At 42.0% G+C, this 18,428-nt stretch overlaps 1 protein-coding gene across 1 annotated transcript; it reads left to right on the forward strand.

The window, feature by feature from the left end:
• The first annotated feature begins 2,197 nt into the window (after positions 1-2,197).
• GPRC6A (G protein-coupled receptor, class C, group 6, member A) lies at positions 2,198-14,794 on the forward strand. The gene is made up of 6 exons (XM_009325660.1): positions 2,198-2,391; positions 4,620-4,923; positions 6,797-7,624; positions 10,490-10,702; positions 12,169-12,292; positions 13,674-14,794. The coding sequence occupies exons 1-6, from the start codon at positions 2,198-2,200 to the stop codon at positions 14,792-14,794; spliced, it is 2,784 nt and encodes a 927-aa protein (XP_009323935.1).
• Positions 14,795-18,428: the final 3,634 nt, after the last annotated feature.

Consider the following 18,428-nt stretch of genomic DNA (forward strand, 5'->3'; position numbering starts at 1 on the left):
ACCAATTATGTGTGATGTTTATTTTGTCAACTTCCACTTTCCAAAGTGACCAAGTAAGGATTTTGGTTTGTAGGTAAAATCCTCTTCTATAGAAATTAATAACTTTTTAGAGACTGGCCAGAGTAGAGTTTCTTTTCTGCTTCTAATCATAAATTATAACAAATTTACAGTTTCAAATTATCAGTACTGTATTTCCATTGAATCCCTAATGTGATACTTAGTGATAGGTCCTTAAACGTTACATTTTATACTAGAAGCATATGGCTGAATATTCTTGTGGCTTGCTTAAGGAAATGACTAGCTCCGATCTTACGCTTTAACAACATAAAATATCATTTGGAAGGAGGTTTATATGCAAAGTTATATGCAAAGTCAAGGAAAACGAAACACCAGAGTCCATGGAGCCAGGCTTTAAGGTGCATTACCTGGATGGAAAGGAATGGGTGCATGAATATTTGCAAGTGATGTCTCATAACTCAGGCCTAGAGTCTGACTACCCTTGTGTTGCTATAAGTCAAGAGGAAAACCTTTGGAATAACTGGAATTTTTGCAAGTCGGTGCAGAAGCAGAATAAACTGATGTCATCATTTGCCCATAAATGTATGTGATCAGATACATTAAAGAAAATGCAGGCAGCTGTTTACTATATGCCCTGACCCAGCAGTGAGAAAACCACATAGAAAGAAAGAAGGCAGATGAAAGAAACACAAGCTGTTATATTATAACAAAGAAGAGGCTGAATAGTGACTTAACTGGGGTTTAACATTTGCGTTTGCAAGTAATATGTCTGTTGCATTTGCATTTGCAAGAAATATCTCTGTTGTAAATGGATCCTCTAACTATGAAGAGACTAGTGAGGGAAAAAAGTATAATAATTCAAATAATTTATATGGTATGCATTATGCTTATCAGAAAGAACATGTAACAGACATCCCATTTCTCTTTTTTTGCTTGCCAGAAAACAATCCTTGATGCAAATTTTCTGTGTAAAACCCAGCTTTTTTAATAGTACAATCATAGACAATAAACACTATGACTGACCCCATTCTTCTGAGAGTGTTTTGGCATACCACCAAAAGAAGCAAAATCTGAGGAAGCCATTATAAGAAAATAGAGAAATAAGTCAATGTCAAGAACAGAAAGGGTTTATTGTCAAATCTGTGTCTCTTACGTAAATTGGTATTGTTCAGTAGCATCAGTCATGTTTCTGTCCTAAAGAGGTTCACTTTGCTGTTTATGGTTGGAGTTTATGAAAGCCGAGAGTCCTGCCTCTGCTTCTCTTTTCTCCCAGTTCCCTTCTGGCACAACCCCCAATTCCTGCGAATCTGAGGGGAGCGGTGGCACCGAGAACAGCTACTTCCCGGTCCTCCCACAGCACAGGAGCTGCTGCTCGTGTGCTGGTGTCCTCCGTCAGAGGGGGAAGAGAGCGTGCTTCCCTCCTGTCAAAAAACTAGGACTAGTATTATGTTTTCCCACTGTTCCGTGTTTATCAGATTAATCAGCAGCAGACGTGGCCTGGCTTGTAAATACAGAACCTGATCCAAAGCCCACTGACGTCACTAGGAGCTGTGTGTGCATCAGAACCGTGAATATTAGCTTATCCAAACCATTTTTATAAAAAGATTTGAAAAGTTATAAGAAAAGGGTTGAGAGAAAAGCAGTCTTTTGATAGTTTTGGGGTGGGGTTTTTTGGACCAGAGTCTGACCTAAAGCACACTGTGGCAAGGGGGTCTTTTCAGTGCTCCTTGGTCCAGATCCTTAAAATATGGTCGCAGCAATATCACTACCATGTTACGATTGCTTCTTCTCACCCTGCACTCAGTTGGAAGGTATTCAAGACAAGCCCAAATTTATACCAAAATATTTGTCATGTGTTTCAGATAAGGTTTGATAAACTTTGAACACAGCAGAACGGATTTTATGTCCAACATTTCCTTTTAAACACATTTATCTTTCTCCCTCCCTCTTCACCGTCACACCCCTGCCCCCTCACATTTTATGTGACAGCGTTGCTTTAGTACCTTCAGTAAAATAGCCTCAGCCAGTGAAGCAAACACAAGCACCTTATGAGGTGTGACTAACTTCTGAGTGCAGCCCTTCTCCTTTGCTGCTGTTTATAGATGACATAGCAGCCCTTGTTGGCCCTGCAGCTCGCTTAATTGACCTAAAGCTGGTAGTGAGCGAGTGAAACAGAAACATGGCATTTGTTAGCTTTTTGATCCCCTGCTTTGTGATCGGCACTGATATCGCTTTCTCTTGCCAGAATACTGGTGACTTCGTGGGCGCCAGTTCTCCGGGGGACATTGTTATTGGAGGCTTGTTTGCAGTTCATAGCGAAATGCTGCATCCAGAAGAACATCCCATCAAGCCAGTAATTCAGAATTGCGCTGGGTGAGTAATACTGGAAATTGCATATATAGCAAAGAGGAGATCACTGACATTGGGCATTCTTATATTAAGATCAACAAAATCTGGTTCTCTTGCATTTCTTAGTCTTTAAAAAGACCTTGGACGTCACATAATTTGCACGTAAATTAATACAGGATGACAAAGTATGGCAAAGTTACAGTAAAAAATACTGTGGCTGCCTGAGGAAGGGAATGAGCATTTGATCCTATTTCGATCTTCATATGTAATCAAATAACCCTGCAGGTTTGTGCTGAACAATCATTTAATGTCCATGTAAATGCTAATTTGTTGCTATATGTCTGAAGTACTCTGCTGTGCAGTTATTCATTATTTGTTATGAAGTTGCCCCTACATGATTTGAACACAGGCAGACTGTTCCATTTTACCCAAGTCCATATTAAAGTATGTCCCTCACCTCACAGGGCAGCTCAGTTGTAATCTATGATAGTACCTTGCTGACTAGATTGCAATTATTGTTATAATTACCGTAATTATTACACTTTGTATTATAATTGTGGCATTATGTCATAGGATAGACTATATATAAACACCATGTCATGTATGCCTTCAGGTTCAGACCGTGCATCAGAATATTTATTTTGTTGGCTCCAAATCCTACTGTACTTGAAACATCCATTTTTCTGGAAAGAACGCCAAGGAAACCTGGTGAAGAACTTCGTTTTAAGTATATAATAAAGCTTTCCTAAGCCCAGGAATTCCAAATATGCATTTTCTTTAATTTTAATACAGGTGCAAATCCTCAAATTTTATTTGAATTTTACATGCAACTTAATCCCACATCTGAATCTAATAATCAGCTGGACATGCAGGTGTCCATCTGGATTTATTGCAAAATGATGACAAAGTTGAAAATTTTGCCGGTCTTCCATTATTATCTACGGAGTCATAAATTGTTCCAGGCCCATTTGAAATTTAATTTATTTTGCAAGATTTGTAAACTTTAGAGAAGCTTGCCTGAGAGGAGGGTTGGTTGAATTGCAGACATTTTGTGCTAGCACAGTTCTGATTAAGCATCTGTTATAATATCGACTGGAGGTAAGGGGAATAGCTGTACTAACTTAGAATCATAGAATCATAGAATCATTAAGGTTGGAAAAAACCTCTAAGATCATCGAGTCCAACCGTCAACCCAAAACCACCATGCCCACTAAACCATGTCCCTAAGCACCTCATCTACATGGCTTTTAAATACCTCCAGGGATGGTGACTCAACCACTTCCCTGGGCAGCCTGTGCCAATGTTTAACCACTCTTTCAGTAATGTTTCCTCACGTCCAATCTAAACCTCCCCTGGCGCAACTTGAGGCCATTTCCTCTCGTCCTATCGCTTGTTACTTGGGAGAAGAGACCGACACGCACCTCGCTACAACCTCCTTTCAGGTAGTTGTAGAGAGCGATGAGGTCTCCCCTCAGCCTCCTTTTCTCCAGGCTAAACAAACCACCCCCATTCCCCCCAGCCGCTCCTCATAAGACTTGTTCTCCAGACCCTCCACCAGCCTCGTTGCCCTTCTCTGGACACGCTGCAGCACCTCAACGTCCTTCTTGTAGTGAGGGGCCCAAAACTGAACACAGTATTCGAGGTGCGGCCTCACCAGTGCCGAGTACAGGGGCACGATCACTTCCCTACTCCTGCTGGCCACACTATTTCTGATACAGGCCAAACTTCATCAGGTTTAGAGAGGATTTTAGGATTTTAGGAATATCGATGCAACCACTAGAAGACCTCAACCTCTGAAATATTTTCTTCTATTCTGAAATATTAATTCCTTTCTTTTCTTCGTTTCATGCTTTTGGTGAAAGTAAATACATTTTTAAAAAAGCTTACTGGGCACATGAAGTAAATTGGAATAGCTTCACTGACTTCGACAGATGCTTCCTGAAGATATCACTTGCAAATTTTCATGTAATATGGAAGTTAATTTTTAGTACCTGTTTTTTTCAGAAAAATACTTTTTTTAAGGTATATCTTAAGTTTTGTGTTTATTTTGCTTAATCTCCCATTTAGGTGAGACAAAAATATACAGTTTCTAATCTTTTGTACACTAAAACCCAAGCAAATCACACAAACCATACTATCCATCACTTCTTTTAGTAGCTGTCAAATTCTAAGGGATATGCTCAAAACGGACTTTGCTTCAGCTTTGTTCCCAGCAATGTTTTTCTAAAAAAAACTTCTGTGTTTCCTGACAGCTTCGAAATTCAAATTTTTCTTCAGACACTTGCAATGATACATGCTATTGAAACGATCAATAATTCAACACTCTTATCTGGAGTTACTCTGGGCTACGAAATCTATGACACATGTGCAGAAGTTACAAAAGCCATGGCTTCTGCTCTGAGGTTCCTGGCTAAATTCAATTCTTCGAAGGACGTTGTAGAGTTCAAGTGTAACTACTCAGACTACGTCCCGAGAATTAAAGCAGTCACTGGAGCCAGCTACTCGGAGGTGTCAATGGCAGTTTCAAGGCTGCTGGCTTTGCAACTAATCCCACAGGTAGGTTTGAGGGAGCTATTTCATTTTGGACAGAGGGTCAAATTTACCATGCTTAGAAGAAAGGTGCGGCTTTAATCATAGGGACTGCAAAAGCCACATGTTTGCTACAGGGCAGGATTTGACTCAACCTAAGGACATCAGGAGGGGTGAGATTCAACTCCAAATGGAGAGCTTGATTCACTTGCCTAAAGAAAGGCAGTAAGGGCTATTTTATACGTCCAAGGCACATGTCTCCGAGTGCTATTTCAGGATGATGCTGGGCTCTTGTCAGCCTGGCAGCACCATCAGTCAGTCCTGCATGGCTGTGCCAGTTACTCTAGCATACCTCAGATGCCACTCAAGGACTTTGTTCAGGCAACCAAGTTACACCCGCCGTGTCTAGTCTGGCTGGTGGTGAATATGACAATACCCAATCTCAAGCTGGGGGGGGAGGGAATCAAATTTGGCCAGAAATTTGGAAATTCTCTCCCGCCTGAGACAGGTTGGGTTTTGGAGTCTGTTTTAACTAAGGACAGGGAAGTGAGGAATATTGCTCTAAAACACAGTTTTACTCCTGTTACTCTTCAAGCAGCTATAGAAAAGAAGGAATACAACTCTCTAGATCCACACTGGTCCTTCCCAAAACATCCTTCTCTATTTCTGACCTCTCTAGGACTAGTACAGTCCCACACTTGCACTTAGGCTGGTGCTTACATTTCTACTTTCACCATTGTAAAAGAGGCCAGGACCAACAAGGAAAAAGGAGATCCACTTCCACACCATCCTGTGTTGCACGTTGGGTTGGGCAATTTGACTTAAATTACCTTACTGGAAAGTAGCGACATAGTAACCAAACGTGCAAAAGACACAAAATCTGAACTAAACGTAACTTCCAACTGCATCTTTTCCTCTGCAATGGTAGGAGGTAATTATGACCTCCAGCTCCACCACGGGAACAATAGTAAGTATGAAAATTAAAATGCCACACTTGAATATAAGCAAAATGCAAGTGATGAAACAAATCTGCATTGGGACATAGAGATGGAAAAGGTGACCCAGCACATTTTTCTCATCGATAGCATCTGTAATCTTCTGACAATAGTAAGATTTGGTATCCCCTCCAGACAGGTGACTCTTATTTTGGAAAGCTTAGATTTATTTTTTTAAGAACTGTCAAGCAATGAATGAAATATAAGTGTAGGAAAAAACCCTCCCACAAACAAACAGAAAAGGATTAAAACTAAAGCGATTTAAATAACAATGTCCCATTTACCTTTTTCTAGCTACATTCACAAGGAAAAGGTAATAAATCTTTTATATGAAGGAATCATAGCATTCTGTAGTATTGGTTACTGTTTTTTTTTCTGGGAGGTTCTTCTAACAGACTTAATGATCCTTTTAAAATATAGTAATTAAATCTTGGAGAGAAAATATGTATGTGGGTGAACCATACTAACATACTCAGTGATAGAAAAATACTGCAAAATATAAGGGTACTAGCAATTTGAACAATAACTCAAACACACTTAATGCTTCCAATGTTTTAAATATTGTTTTGAACAGCACGTTGACAGTATCTGAACAGAGTAAAACAAAATCCTTATACCAGCATAACTGTCATATCCATTTTGAAAGGTTTTATTCTCTGCCTTTACCAAAGTAAGTAATTATGTGCATGAGGATGAAAATGGTGGAAGCGGTACTGGGCATGAGTCTGCATCCGAGTGGCAGGGTGAGGGAACCTGCCCCATTCGGCTGCACCTTGTTGATGTTCAGTCACAGGAGGAGGGAGCCCTGGGTCAGGCTGGATGAAAGAGCAGTCATGGCAGTTTGGGATCTCTTGGCATCCTTTGCGGGAGACCTCGTCCGTAACTGAATTGTTCGCTCTTCCTAGGTCAGTCCTGCATCATCAGCTGAAATCCTCAGTGACAAAATCCGGTTTCCTTCTTTCTTCAGGACTATCCCCAGTGATTTCCATCAGACAAGAGCAATGGCCCATTTGATCTGTGAGTCTGGGTGGAATTGGATTGGAGTAATAGCCACTGATGATGACAACGGGCGCTTTGCTCTGGAGAGCTTTGGGGTCCAGGCCATGGCAAACAACGTTTGCATAGCTTTTAAAGAAATGCTGCCTGCCTATCTCTCTGACAACACCTTTCAAACCAAAGTTGATCACGCAATTGAGAAGATTGTCAAGGAAACCAGAGTAAATGTTATTGTTGTCTTTATGAGACAGTTCCACGTGCTCAAACTATTTAAGAAGGCAGTTGAGAAGAATGTAAACAAAATCTGGATTGCAAGTGATAACTGGTCAGCTGCAGTCAAAATCAGTACAATTCCCAATATCAGACAGCTGGGGACCATTGTGGGATTTGGATTTAAAAGTGGAGACATCTCCACATTCCAAGACTTTCTGAGAAACCTTCATGAAAAGCCCACTGACAACAACAAGTTTTTACATGAATATATTATGCTTTTGTCAGTCTGTGCGCACCTGGAATACCACGATTTTCAAATGTGCATTTCAAACCAGTCTCAGGATGACCTATTGCAAAATGTTGAAAATAAACATCAGATCTGGAGAGATGGTTTTCTGAATGCTAACATTGAACCAGGATTTATCCATAGTACTATACTTGCAGTCTATGCCATTGCTCACGCCATTAAGGGGCAATGCAAAGACAGAAACTGCAAGGATCCCTCTGCCTTCACTCCCTGGGAGGTATGATGTTAATTCTTTCAGGTCTCATTCTCTCTGCAAAACTTTCATCTCATTTTTGCTCCCACATTCCTAGATTTACTAGCTTGGTCCTTTTACTAAATGACTTTTTATTCCTGTTCCTGCCTTTCTTCACCAACTGAAATCACAGACTATGTGCTAGAGCAGCAGTATCTAACTGCTGCAGTGCTGAGAACTAGAATCCAGTTTTGTCTCCCTTTTTTTGCCCCATGTAGACACAGAAGCTCCTGGTGCTAAGCCATGGCTGTGTTCTGCTGTAGATAGAGAATCATTATTGCATTTCACGTACAGATAGCTGACTGATTGTGCGTAGCTGCATACCCACCATCTCCTCCTTCAGGGGTACAATACCAATGGCTGTAAACACTTGACTCCACAGGTGCAGAAGGGATCTTTACCTGCTGGGCTTCATTAGCTACCCTGACACTTCCCCCATCACCTTCAAAGAGCACACAGAGTAGGCACCAGCTTGGAGGAAGGCTCCAGTCTGTAGGCTCCTTGCTGTAACGTCTTGCTAGCTACTCATGTGGGATAGAATAACATGTATAGTCAATCTGCAGTTGACTTATCAGCTATTCAGCTTCTAGTGGTTGGTTCTGTTGCTGCAAACCACTGTAATACACAGCAATGAGTGCTCTTGAGAGATGGGGATATTGCAGGATAGGAGCATTCACCAAAGGGTTTCAATTTTTCCCTTTCTCTCTCACCATTGTCTCTGTTTTGTCTAAATTCAGGTATTTTCCTCTATAATGAATCTTTACTTGAAAGTGAAAATGCAACAGCCTATTCCTCTGTCTGATCTTGATTTACACTGAAGTGACTGGTCAGAAAATTAGACACAATCTTTAAGATGGGTGAGGTACTTGTTATCAGACGCTACTGGGTGGGAAAAGAAGAGGAAAATCAGACAAGTAAACCTGACCTGACCTTTTACCGAAGAACCTGCTCAGGAGTATTCACTTTTACACACTTTTACTCAGAGGATTAAACAAAAGTTCATTTAAAAGTCAAACAACCGCTGAAGCGCTCTGACTTGCTCTGACCTCTTATCCTAGGTCAGGGCAGGTCAAACCAAGATAGGGGATTTGGAAAAAAAAAAAAACAAACCAGTAACAATCAGACTCTTAGCTGAATTTGTAAATGCAAATGGGACAAATTCAGAACTGCTCTACAGGGGATGCAAATTTCTGGAACTGCATTTACATCATTGCTGAATTAAATCCCAAACCATGCAAATTAAAAGTCCTGTTAAGAGGCTAAGAACTCAGGAAGAAAAGTGAAAGAGAGAGTTATTCCCCCCATGCTCTTTTCATAATACATTTCCTCTACACTAAATTTAAACCCTCCAGAAATGTGTGTATATATATATATAAAGCTTAGGATGCAACTAATCCATATCACACATCTCCACATACAGAGAAATGACAGAGTCATTGGTGTTACAGACTTTGCAAAAATAACCATCAGTCACATCAAAATGTTGCTAATTATTAGCCCCTTCTGTCTGAAGCTCAAGTTGTATTCAAAAAGCTCTGTTGTTCCCACATTGTTAGAGAAATTGGAAAGTGGAGAAGAGAAAGATTAAATGACTAGCCTGAGTACATAAAATAAAAAAATTCCTATTCAGACCCACACAACTATGCAACATCCAACTCAAACACAATATCGGTTAGAAGCACGCTTTGGTTCTTCATAAATTGGTAGAGATGCAGTGAGAGTATATGAACTCTCAAAAAAATCACGTTATACATGAAAAAATGATGTTATATACACCAGATGTGTTATATGCATATATTTGCCAAAACCTATAGAAGTAATGTACTTGACAGCATGTTCGTTAAATGCTACAAATATCACAAATGGATCCATGTAAGAGCATGCTTTTCAAAGGGCAGTTAAATTCAGCCTTTCACAAAAACCTTGGGGTTTTTCTTGCTAATTAATCCCTGTTGCCAAAAATCGTTAGGCCTGCAAAGGGATAAAGCCTTTGCTCCAATTAAGAACCACGGTAGCTAATGGAAGTCCTTCTACGGTCTCCCCACGAATTGGGAGTGGGTTATATGTGCCCTAACCTGTCCTTTTCTACATTCACACAGAACTTTTTGATCTGGCTGTTTGTGCTGAGGGAGACAGAAATTTCCCCCCGTTGAACAGATTAGGTTGCAACGTGAAGCTGGACAGTTGCTTATCAAAGCATGCTTGTTCTGATGTTTCCTACGATCTATCAAATATGGCCTAGCTGTTTATTGCCATTGTGCCATTGATCACTTCATCTGTGCAAACTGGCACGTATTGTTTCTTTAACAATTCTGAGTCCCACCTTGCAATGCACAATATCAGTCAGAGTCACAGCTGAAAACAATGTTAGATATTTCCAGACATGCTGGGGGAGGTTACTGTGGAAGCAAATCTTGCCCGGATCGACTCTGGTGACAGTAAAGTAACAACAGGAGCATCATCCACAGTCATTCTTTACAAGAAGGGGAATTCCAAAAGGCCATTAGTTCTTGCAAGCAAAAATCTTTTCTTTCCCATCATCGTACCAAAATTTCCAAGGCTAGAAAAAAATACTAACATGAGTATTTGCACACATCGCAGAGAGTTAAGAAATGATGATTTTTTTACTGATAGATTTTTAAAGTCAACAGGATTGTCTGAATAACATAATTCTGCGTAGGACGTCAAATTAAACAGTTATAAAGATGCCTTTTAACTTTAAGATTTCTTTTACTCCTAAAAAGCAACATTTCTTTTTAACTTGATATTATCACACAGATGTTAAACTACTGAGTTTATCACACTGACATGATACTGATGTATGTTATCGTTCCTTATACTTGTGTTCAGCTCCTTGAAGAACTTAAAAAAGTTACAGTCATTGATGATGATAAAGAAATCAAGTTTGACTCCAATGGAGATATGAGCACCAGTTATGATGTACTTCTTTGGAAAGAAATTGATGGCCATGTGGAAATCACGACTATGGCAGAATATGACCCAGAGAAAGGTGGCTTTATCTTTGAGGATGAGGAGAAAAAAAAAGAATTTCTGGATTTAAAGGTAACTTTTAATTTGTTGACATAACATGTGAAATTTGCTTCATGTGTTTTCTTCTCCCTCCAGTATTTGCAACTGAAGTATGTGTCAGCTAGAAATCTCTCTTGTGGTTTCATGTTCTCCTTTTAGAGCAAAGAATCCTCTCTGGGTTTACTCGACCACCTTCATGCACCCTGAGAACCATGTTAGCCTGTGAGCAGGCTCAATGATTTGAAATTGAGTTATTTCTCCAGAATGCTTCTAAGAGGTCTACTAAGATAAGCAATAGAAGTTATGTCTGTCCTAAGGATGCTATTCCTTGAAAACCCCTTGAAAAGGGGTTTTAAAATAAAAAATGACTGTGTATAGAAGCTCCCTCTCTTACCTAACACCACCATTTATTTTGTACATGAAGACTCGTATCTGTTGATTTTACTGTTTAAAAAAAAAAAAAAAGAAAAAGAAAAAGAAGGTTTTGTTGATTATTTACTCCTATTAGAGCTGGGGTCAGCACAACTACAGAAGTCTGAGGTAGGTGACACCACCTGGAGCCCCGGCACTGGTGTAGACAAGACTAGTGGGTGGCCCCGGCCAGTTCCAGCTGGATAATCTGTCATCTGTGCATGGGTGGAGGTCTTGGTTTCTTGTGCAGCTCTGTGCTGCAAAGCATTCACCACTAACGGGACGGGGAGAGGCTGCTTACTAGGTGGGCTGAATTTGAGTCTCAGCTGATAGAAAAGGCTGAGGACAGAAGAAAACCTCACATCTTGTCCCTCTTTGTGGCACTGCCCAGGATGGCAAGGAAACGTCTCCACCTCCTTGTGAGCACCATGCTGGAGGGAGAGGAAATATTAGTGTCCCTCAGGACTGCTGCTCCATTTTACAAAAAGCTGTCTTTGGAAGGAGGACCTGAACTCAGACCTCGAGAGAAGGCCCTGATCACCCCCCCCAGAGTGGTGCTTCATGGCTCAGGGATGAGCTGCTGAGGGTCAGGAACATCGGAGCTGCAGTACAGAGCACCCTCCGAGGTGTCTCCCTGAGCTGAGGTGTCTCCCACGGGTTGACATGTCTCCACTGGGCTCAGAGCAGCCAAGCACAGTTTCAGGATGTCACTTGTGAAGCAGTCCACTCGAATCCCCCATCAGATACTTCTGGGCTTTCTTTGGAGCTAATCCTCAGCAGTCTCAACCCCGGGTGCAAAGCTGGATGAGACACTTTGATCTGGATTTTAAGGGTACAGAGAGTTCCACTGGTTGGCATTAAGTTATGAGGTAGATAATGCCCCATCCTGTCACTTGTTGACTGTGTGGAGAAAATACAAGAAACATGGAGCCTACAATGCCTTTTTTCAGCATCATTTTCAGATTCCCTTAAAATATGTTAGATACAAAAAGAGAGTGCAAATTGCAGAATTGCTGGAGGTTTATTTTAATGGTTCTTAGTAATTAGTTGGGCCCGAGCTAATTTTTTTTGTTCTCTGCACACTGCAGAAGGTTCAGTCAACATGCTCCCAGCACTGCAGGCCAGGACAGATGAAAAAGGTTACAGAAAGTCCACACACATGCTGCTATGAGTGTGTTTACTGCCCAGAAAACCATTACAGCAATCAAACAGGTAAGGAATTGTGATCCAAATAAAGGTTTATTTAGACATCAATACAATTGTTTTGTTTGGGTATAATGTGCCTTGGCAACCTTGGGTATAACTTTGGAATGGGATTAAAATATTTGTTTATGCTCGGTTTCCCAAATAGGAGTGTTCGGCCTATAAACTTCGTTTAAATGCTTTTAGAGGACCAAACGTAAAGCAATTAGATTTTCCAGTTGACTAGGATTATCCTTTGTTAGGATGGAAAGTCTGGCTGATTCCTCAGTGAGACTGACTCTCATTTAAACAGAGCCTTGCTTCCCTGTCTTTCTGCAGTACACCCAGTCCAATAAGGAAGAATTTTTTTACGCTGAGGGTGGTGAGGCACTGGAACAGGTTGCCCAGAGAAGTTGTGGATGCTCCGTCCCTGGAAGGGTTCAAGGCCAGGTTGGATGGGACTTTGAGCAACCTGATCTAGCGAAAGATGCCCCTGCCCACGGCAGGGGCTTGGACTACACGATCTTTGAAGACCATTCTATGAGTCTACAAAGTTTAAGGGTTATGTATTTTGCTTACCAGCATATTTTTTGTCTTGCCAAAGAGTACTGTGAAGTTTGATATTAATGTACAGTAATATTTTCTAGTATCAAATCTGAGGTGTACTTTACCACTGGTTCATTTATAGGTTTGAGCAAAAATCTTTGAAGGGGAAACTTAAATATGGAGGAGAGAGATGGAATTAAGAAAGCTGCGGTACAATGTACTTTTAATATCCTGAGAGCAGAAGGAAATTAAATTTTATCATCTTAACTCAAATAATTGTGAAATTTCTCCATCTCAGAGGATAGTAATTTTAAAGCAAATGTAACCTTTCAAAGCATAATCTAAAGCAATGTTGATTCTTGCAGTTGTATTTCAAAAGCTGTCTGTAGAGAGAAAGTTGGTTTTTTTCTTGTCGAAATAGGTAAATGAAAGAAACATCGTTCCAATTTCTGCCACACAATTGATTTACTCTCAAGTCATTGTTCAGGTTTCAGTTAAAGTTTGCCGGTCCCGAGCTCCGGCCAGGTTACGTATCGCCAGTCAGCGATGACCGGGGCCGTTTTAGGACCCTGCTCATTCTCCCCGTCCCCCCCCCGCCGCCGGCGGCAGGCAGCCCCTGCTCCCAGCCGGCAGGCGTTCCGCCGGCAGGCGTTCCTCCTCTGCTCCTGCCGCCGCTGCCGCCGCTGCCAGGGCAGCCCTGCAGCTCCTCCGCCTGGACGGCGACAGCAATAGTCGGAAGAAATCAGCCCCCTCTGCCCCCCGTAGCATCCCTTCCCACATTCCTCCTGTATCTCAAGCCTCGATAATCCACTTCGCAGTTTATTTACTTCGGGTTTCTAAGTTATCTTCCTTTCTCTGCTTTCAGATATGGATTACTGCTACCGATGCAACAACAAAACCTACTGGGCTCCCGCCAACAGTACCACATGCTACAGAAAGACAATCCATTTCCTCGCCTGGACTGACTGGTTTGCTATTTTCCTCCTCCTCCTCTCCGCTTTTGGGGTTGTGTTGGTTTTGTCAATTAGTGTCATATTTACTAGAAACTTGAACACACCGGTTGTAAAGGCATCTGGAGGTCTAACTGTCTGCTATATTATTCTCTTCAGCCACTTCTTGATTTTTTTAAGCACCGTCTTCTTCGTAGATGAACCCACAGAATTCAAGTGTAAAACCAGGCAAGCCCTCTTCGGCATAAGTTTTGCACTCTGCATTTCATGTATTTTAATAAAGTCACTAAAAATTTTACTAGCCTTCAGCTTTGATCCCAAGCTGCAGAATTTCCTGAAATGCTTATATAAACCTGTTCCCACCGTGGTCACCTGCACTGGAATTCAAGTTACCATTTGCACCTTCTGGCTAATATTCAGGACACCTTTCGTAAAGCAAAATTTCTCAATCCCAAGAGCAATAATTCTGGAGTGCAATGAGGGCTCTGTTGTGGCTTTTGGGATTATGTTGGGCTACATCGCTGCCCTAGCCTTCATTTGCTTCATATTTGCCTTTAAAGGTAGGAAGTTACCAGAGAACTACAATGAAGCTAAATTCATCACCTTTGGCATGCTAATTTACTTTATAGCGTGGATTGTATTTATCCCTGTCTATGCAACTACATTTGGCAAATACCTGCCGGCAGTGGAAATCATCGTTGTTTTAATATCCAATTATGGAATCCTCTGCTGCACTTTTCTCCCAAAGTGCTATATCATCATTTACAAGCAAGAAACAAACACAAAATCTGCCTTTCTCAAAACGATTTACACGTATTCCTCCAAGAGTGCAGGCAGCGTTGCTGTTAGTCAGATTTCTTTGGATTCAAAGTCTTCCAGCTCCCGAGCTACAATCTCAGACTCATGTAAACCTGAGAAAAACTCTGTGAATGGAAACTGCCATTGCCAAGTGCCTGGGCAGAGGCTAATAAAAGGGGAAGTTCTTCCTAAAAATACTGCTAGGACTGTGGCCAGGAAAAGACTCTCCAGCATATGACTGGGCAGCGTTAAAGTACTAGAAGATGAAAAGCCATCTTAGGGAGCCATTTCTCTTTCAGGTCTCTTTCCTTTTGGCATCCCCAAAGAGAGCAGGCCACACGAAACGCCTTCTCCTCTGGTACTTAAGCAGTTATCCATTACCAGATTTGCAAGGCTTTCCTCGCTCACAGAGTCCAGCCCCTGCTCCTGCGGGCACCATGAGGTGCAGCCCCCTTCAGCAGCTCCCTTCCTTCCCCGGGCCGCTCACGTAGACCTGCGGGAACCCATTCTGCAATCTCACCTCCCCGAGTGAGGCAGAAGCATCAGGAAATTATTATTTCTCACAGACGCGTAGGTGGGAACATATGGGTTTACCCCACTTTTTTTGCATCTTTGATGCCCAGTTGTTTAAGGAGCTCTTCTTCTCACCTGGCTCTGTTCTACAGATCAAACAGCACCCTCTCCCAGCCTTTGTTTGCTAGGATAAACAAGCCCAGTCCTTTAGTCTCCACTTTTAAGACAGGTTTTCCATTCTCCTGAACATCCAAAAGTAACCCTTTTCACCTGGTATCAGTGATTCCTTCCCTCCCCCCCCCCCCCCCAACTCCCCCCTCTCTCCCTCCGCCTGCCGCAGCAAAGCACCTTATTCCAGGTGAGTGCTGCAGTAACTTTTAAAGTTCCTTGTATTTACCAGGATGATAATGAGACAGCTTTGTATAAAAATTAAATAATTTCTCTGGAGCTCTGTAGTTATACGTATGTTAACCTACTTTTTTTCCTCATGCTCAGAGGAAATACACTGATTCACCTCATGCTCCTCCTCTGATGCATGAGGAGAGAGGACCCGCTATGTTTGTCCCCAAGTGTCCTCTTAGTTGAGGACGTAATGTCAATGTGTAATGTCAAAACTTATAAACACTAATTGATTCCTCTCATTAGCATAAATAATGTAATGACCAGGATCAGCATGAGTGCATCCTGGGAATTCTAGCTTTTTTGACACGTATTTAAAAAATCAAATTTTCAACAAGAAAATGACAATGCACCATTCCGATACGTAGAAATAGCACAAGAATGAACTGATATGAGCTGCACTGGATGAATCTTTGCTCTGTAGCTCCGTCAACACAGCTATGCCGTGCCTTCTGTACGAGAGGCAAAAGGCACGGTCAGAGAAGGAGGAATTTTTCTGTCGGGGCAACGGTACCACAGAGCTTTTTCAAACCCTAAACAGCAGAGCTGTGTCTCTAGTCCAGGACTGTGAAGAATACTTTTCTGCGTTCCTAAAGCCATGGCCTGGACCATAGAAACTTTGCTATTTTAACCTCTGTGCGGTATTACTGTGAAATAATACTAATTCCTTGAGTTTTGTCCATGCTTCTGTTTAGATCTGGAATAACTGGATCTTGTGGCAGGCCAAAATAAATTTCAGTAGATTTGGTGTTACGCAGACATATTGTATTATTGTTGTGTACAATGTATCTATTTTTCTATTATTTCTATTTATATGTTGTAACTCATATCTATATGATTTTTTCTACTCGTATTTTGTCAAAAAGAGCTCTAAATCACTTTTCAACAGTGGACGCAGGCAATGAAATTACTGTGAAATGTAGGCTACATATGTAATACATATCTGTGAAGACATTTTTAAAGTAATTTGAACGGCAAGGGTGCAATTTACATACGTATTTGAGTAGTTAGGTAAGCTCTGTAGCTGATTGGAAGAATGAAGGTTTATGCACATGTATCGGTAAGATGAATGCTGTTCATACATCAGTTGTTGCAAACACTGTTCTGAATATGAAATTATGTATGAGAGGGTTAAAATTCCTGCAATTTGGCTGCCAACGCAGCAAGAAGTCTCTCCCCAAAAGAGAGAGAAGCAAAGCTCACATTGCACAATGACTGTCAGCACTAAGCTGGTTAGAAAAGTTAATTTGGCTCGAACATTGTACCTGTATTTATCGTTTTCAAAAGTATTGAGCATGTCATGTCTTGAAGATGTAAGGGAAGGGGAAGATTAAAGCCATATTGTTATTTAAAATTGAGTTTGCTTACTTAATTTCCTCACCTCTCCCCATGAACTTCAGTTTGGCCTTGAACAGCAGCAATACACACACCTGTGCAGCATTTCCACCCAGTCTGCTTCCTACAAACGTCCTTTAGGTTGAAAGCTAAGTACGGTAGGGCATTGCCCCCACAGGGCAATGAGGAAAGTGTCTTGAGGAACAGGGCGTGGTGACAGCAATGTGAAGGTCTCTGCGGAGGTACCTTTAAGGGAAGACATCACATATGGCGGTATTTCAAAGGAGTCCTACATGCTACATCTGCCTCTCCAGCTACTCAGGTAGTCTAAAGCACAGTCAAGGGTGGAGCTGAGAGGATGTAACAGGTTTGCTAGCTAGACTTGGGAGAAAAAAGAGACACTGTACCAAGCTTTGTTACATCTCTCTTTAAATGCCTTGTCTGCAAGAAGCAAGTGATCACATGTAGGCAGAACATAAGGTGGTTGTGCTATCCTATACGGAGGATAAAAAAACCTGAGAATAGGGGTTCCCGATACTAAAGGGAGCATTTGCATGCATTCCCCTGTCCGGAACAGTAAGTACTCCAGCAGTCTAACCAGTCCTGTTACCAGGCACAGGGACATTAAATAAGCCTGAACAAGGTTTTCCTCCCCGGAGCACAGAACAGGAATCACATTCCCAAGTCACAGCGAAGTCTCAGCACAGCCCCTCTGGAGCCATGGCCCGTAGGTCAGACTGTGCGGGGCCGAAGGGGTCGGCTCTTCTTTCTGTCTCAGAGCACGTTCTGCTCGCTTACTTTGAAAAGATCCCAACACCACTTCTCAAAATGCTAACATCCGTATGTGCCCACCTGCAGGTTTTCCATCTCCGAGAGCAACAGAGAGGACAAATGTCCCCAAATACAGTGCTGCCCACAGAGAAGGGAAGTGTGAAAATGCCATTTCTTGAGGTCAGCAGGGGGGCTGCTCTGGATGTAACCGCTATTTAACCTTTTGGGGTTTTATGGCATTCATTGTTAATAATGCTAAATGATGCATTCTGAAGCCACTATCACACGGTGCACAATATCTTTAGAGAGAATGAAGACTACGAAGGCCACCAAGTTTTTCAAGTCCTCTTCTCCAGGGCATAATTCCCTTCAAGATTTCAGTAGCTCTAGCTGTGCAGATGCCTTTCAGCTGCCCATAATCTTTAAAGCAGTTCTTCGGTGAGTGCTGGGAACTATTTATGTGAGCTCCAGGCTTCCTCCCAGCAGCTCTGCTGATGGCTGTTGGAACTACAATGACTCTAAATGTGTGGGTTACCAGCACGACTAGTGACTAATAGCAGTGTTTGGGATGCTGCTCGTAAGGTACGATGCTGAGTAGCCCAGCCCAGCTGCGCTGACTCTTCCTACCCTTCCCAGCTGTATCTCCAGAGACAAGGAGCACTGCTTGATACTATGCCACTCTCTTTGAGCAGGGAGAAGGCGAGAAGGCAAAGGCAAAGGGGCTACGGGCAGACTATAACCCCCGTATCTCCCTCTCGGTCATTCCTATTGATGTGTCTTCATCTCCCCAACAACGTTCTGAAATAGGGCAGAGCTGCTTGGGGGGGGGGGGGGGGGGGGGGGGGGGCGTGGGC

This window comes from Pygoscelis adeliae, unplaced genomic scaffold (genome assembly GCF_000699105.1).
Source record: "Pygoscelis adeliae isolate BGI_AS28 unplaced genomic scaffold, ASM69910v1 Scaffold54, whole genome shotgun sequence".
NCBI lineage: Eukaryota > Metazoa > Chordata > Aves > Sphenisciformes > Spheniscidae > Pygoscelis > Pygoscelis adeliae.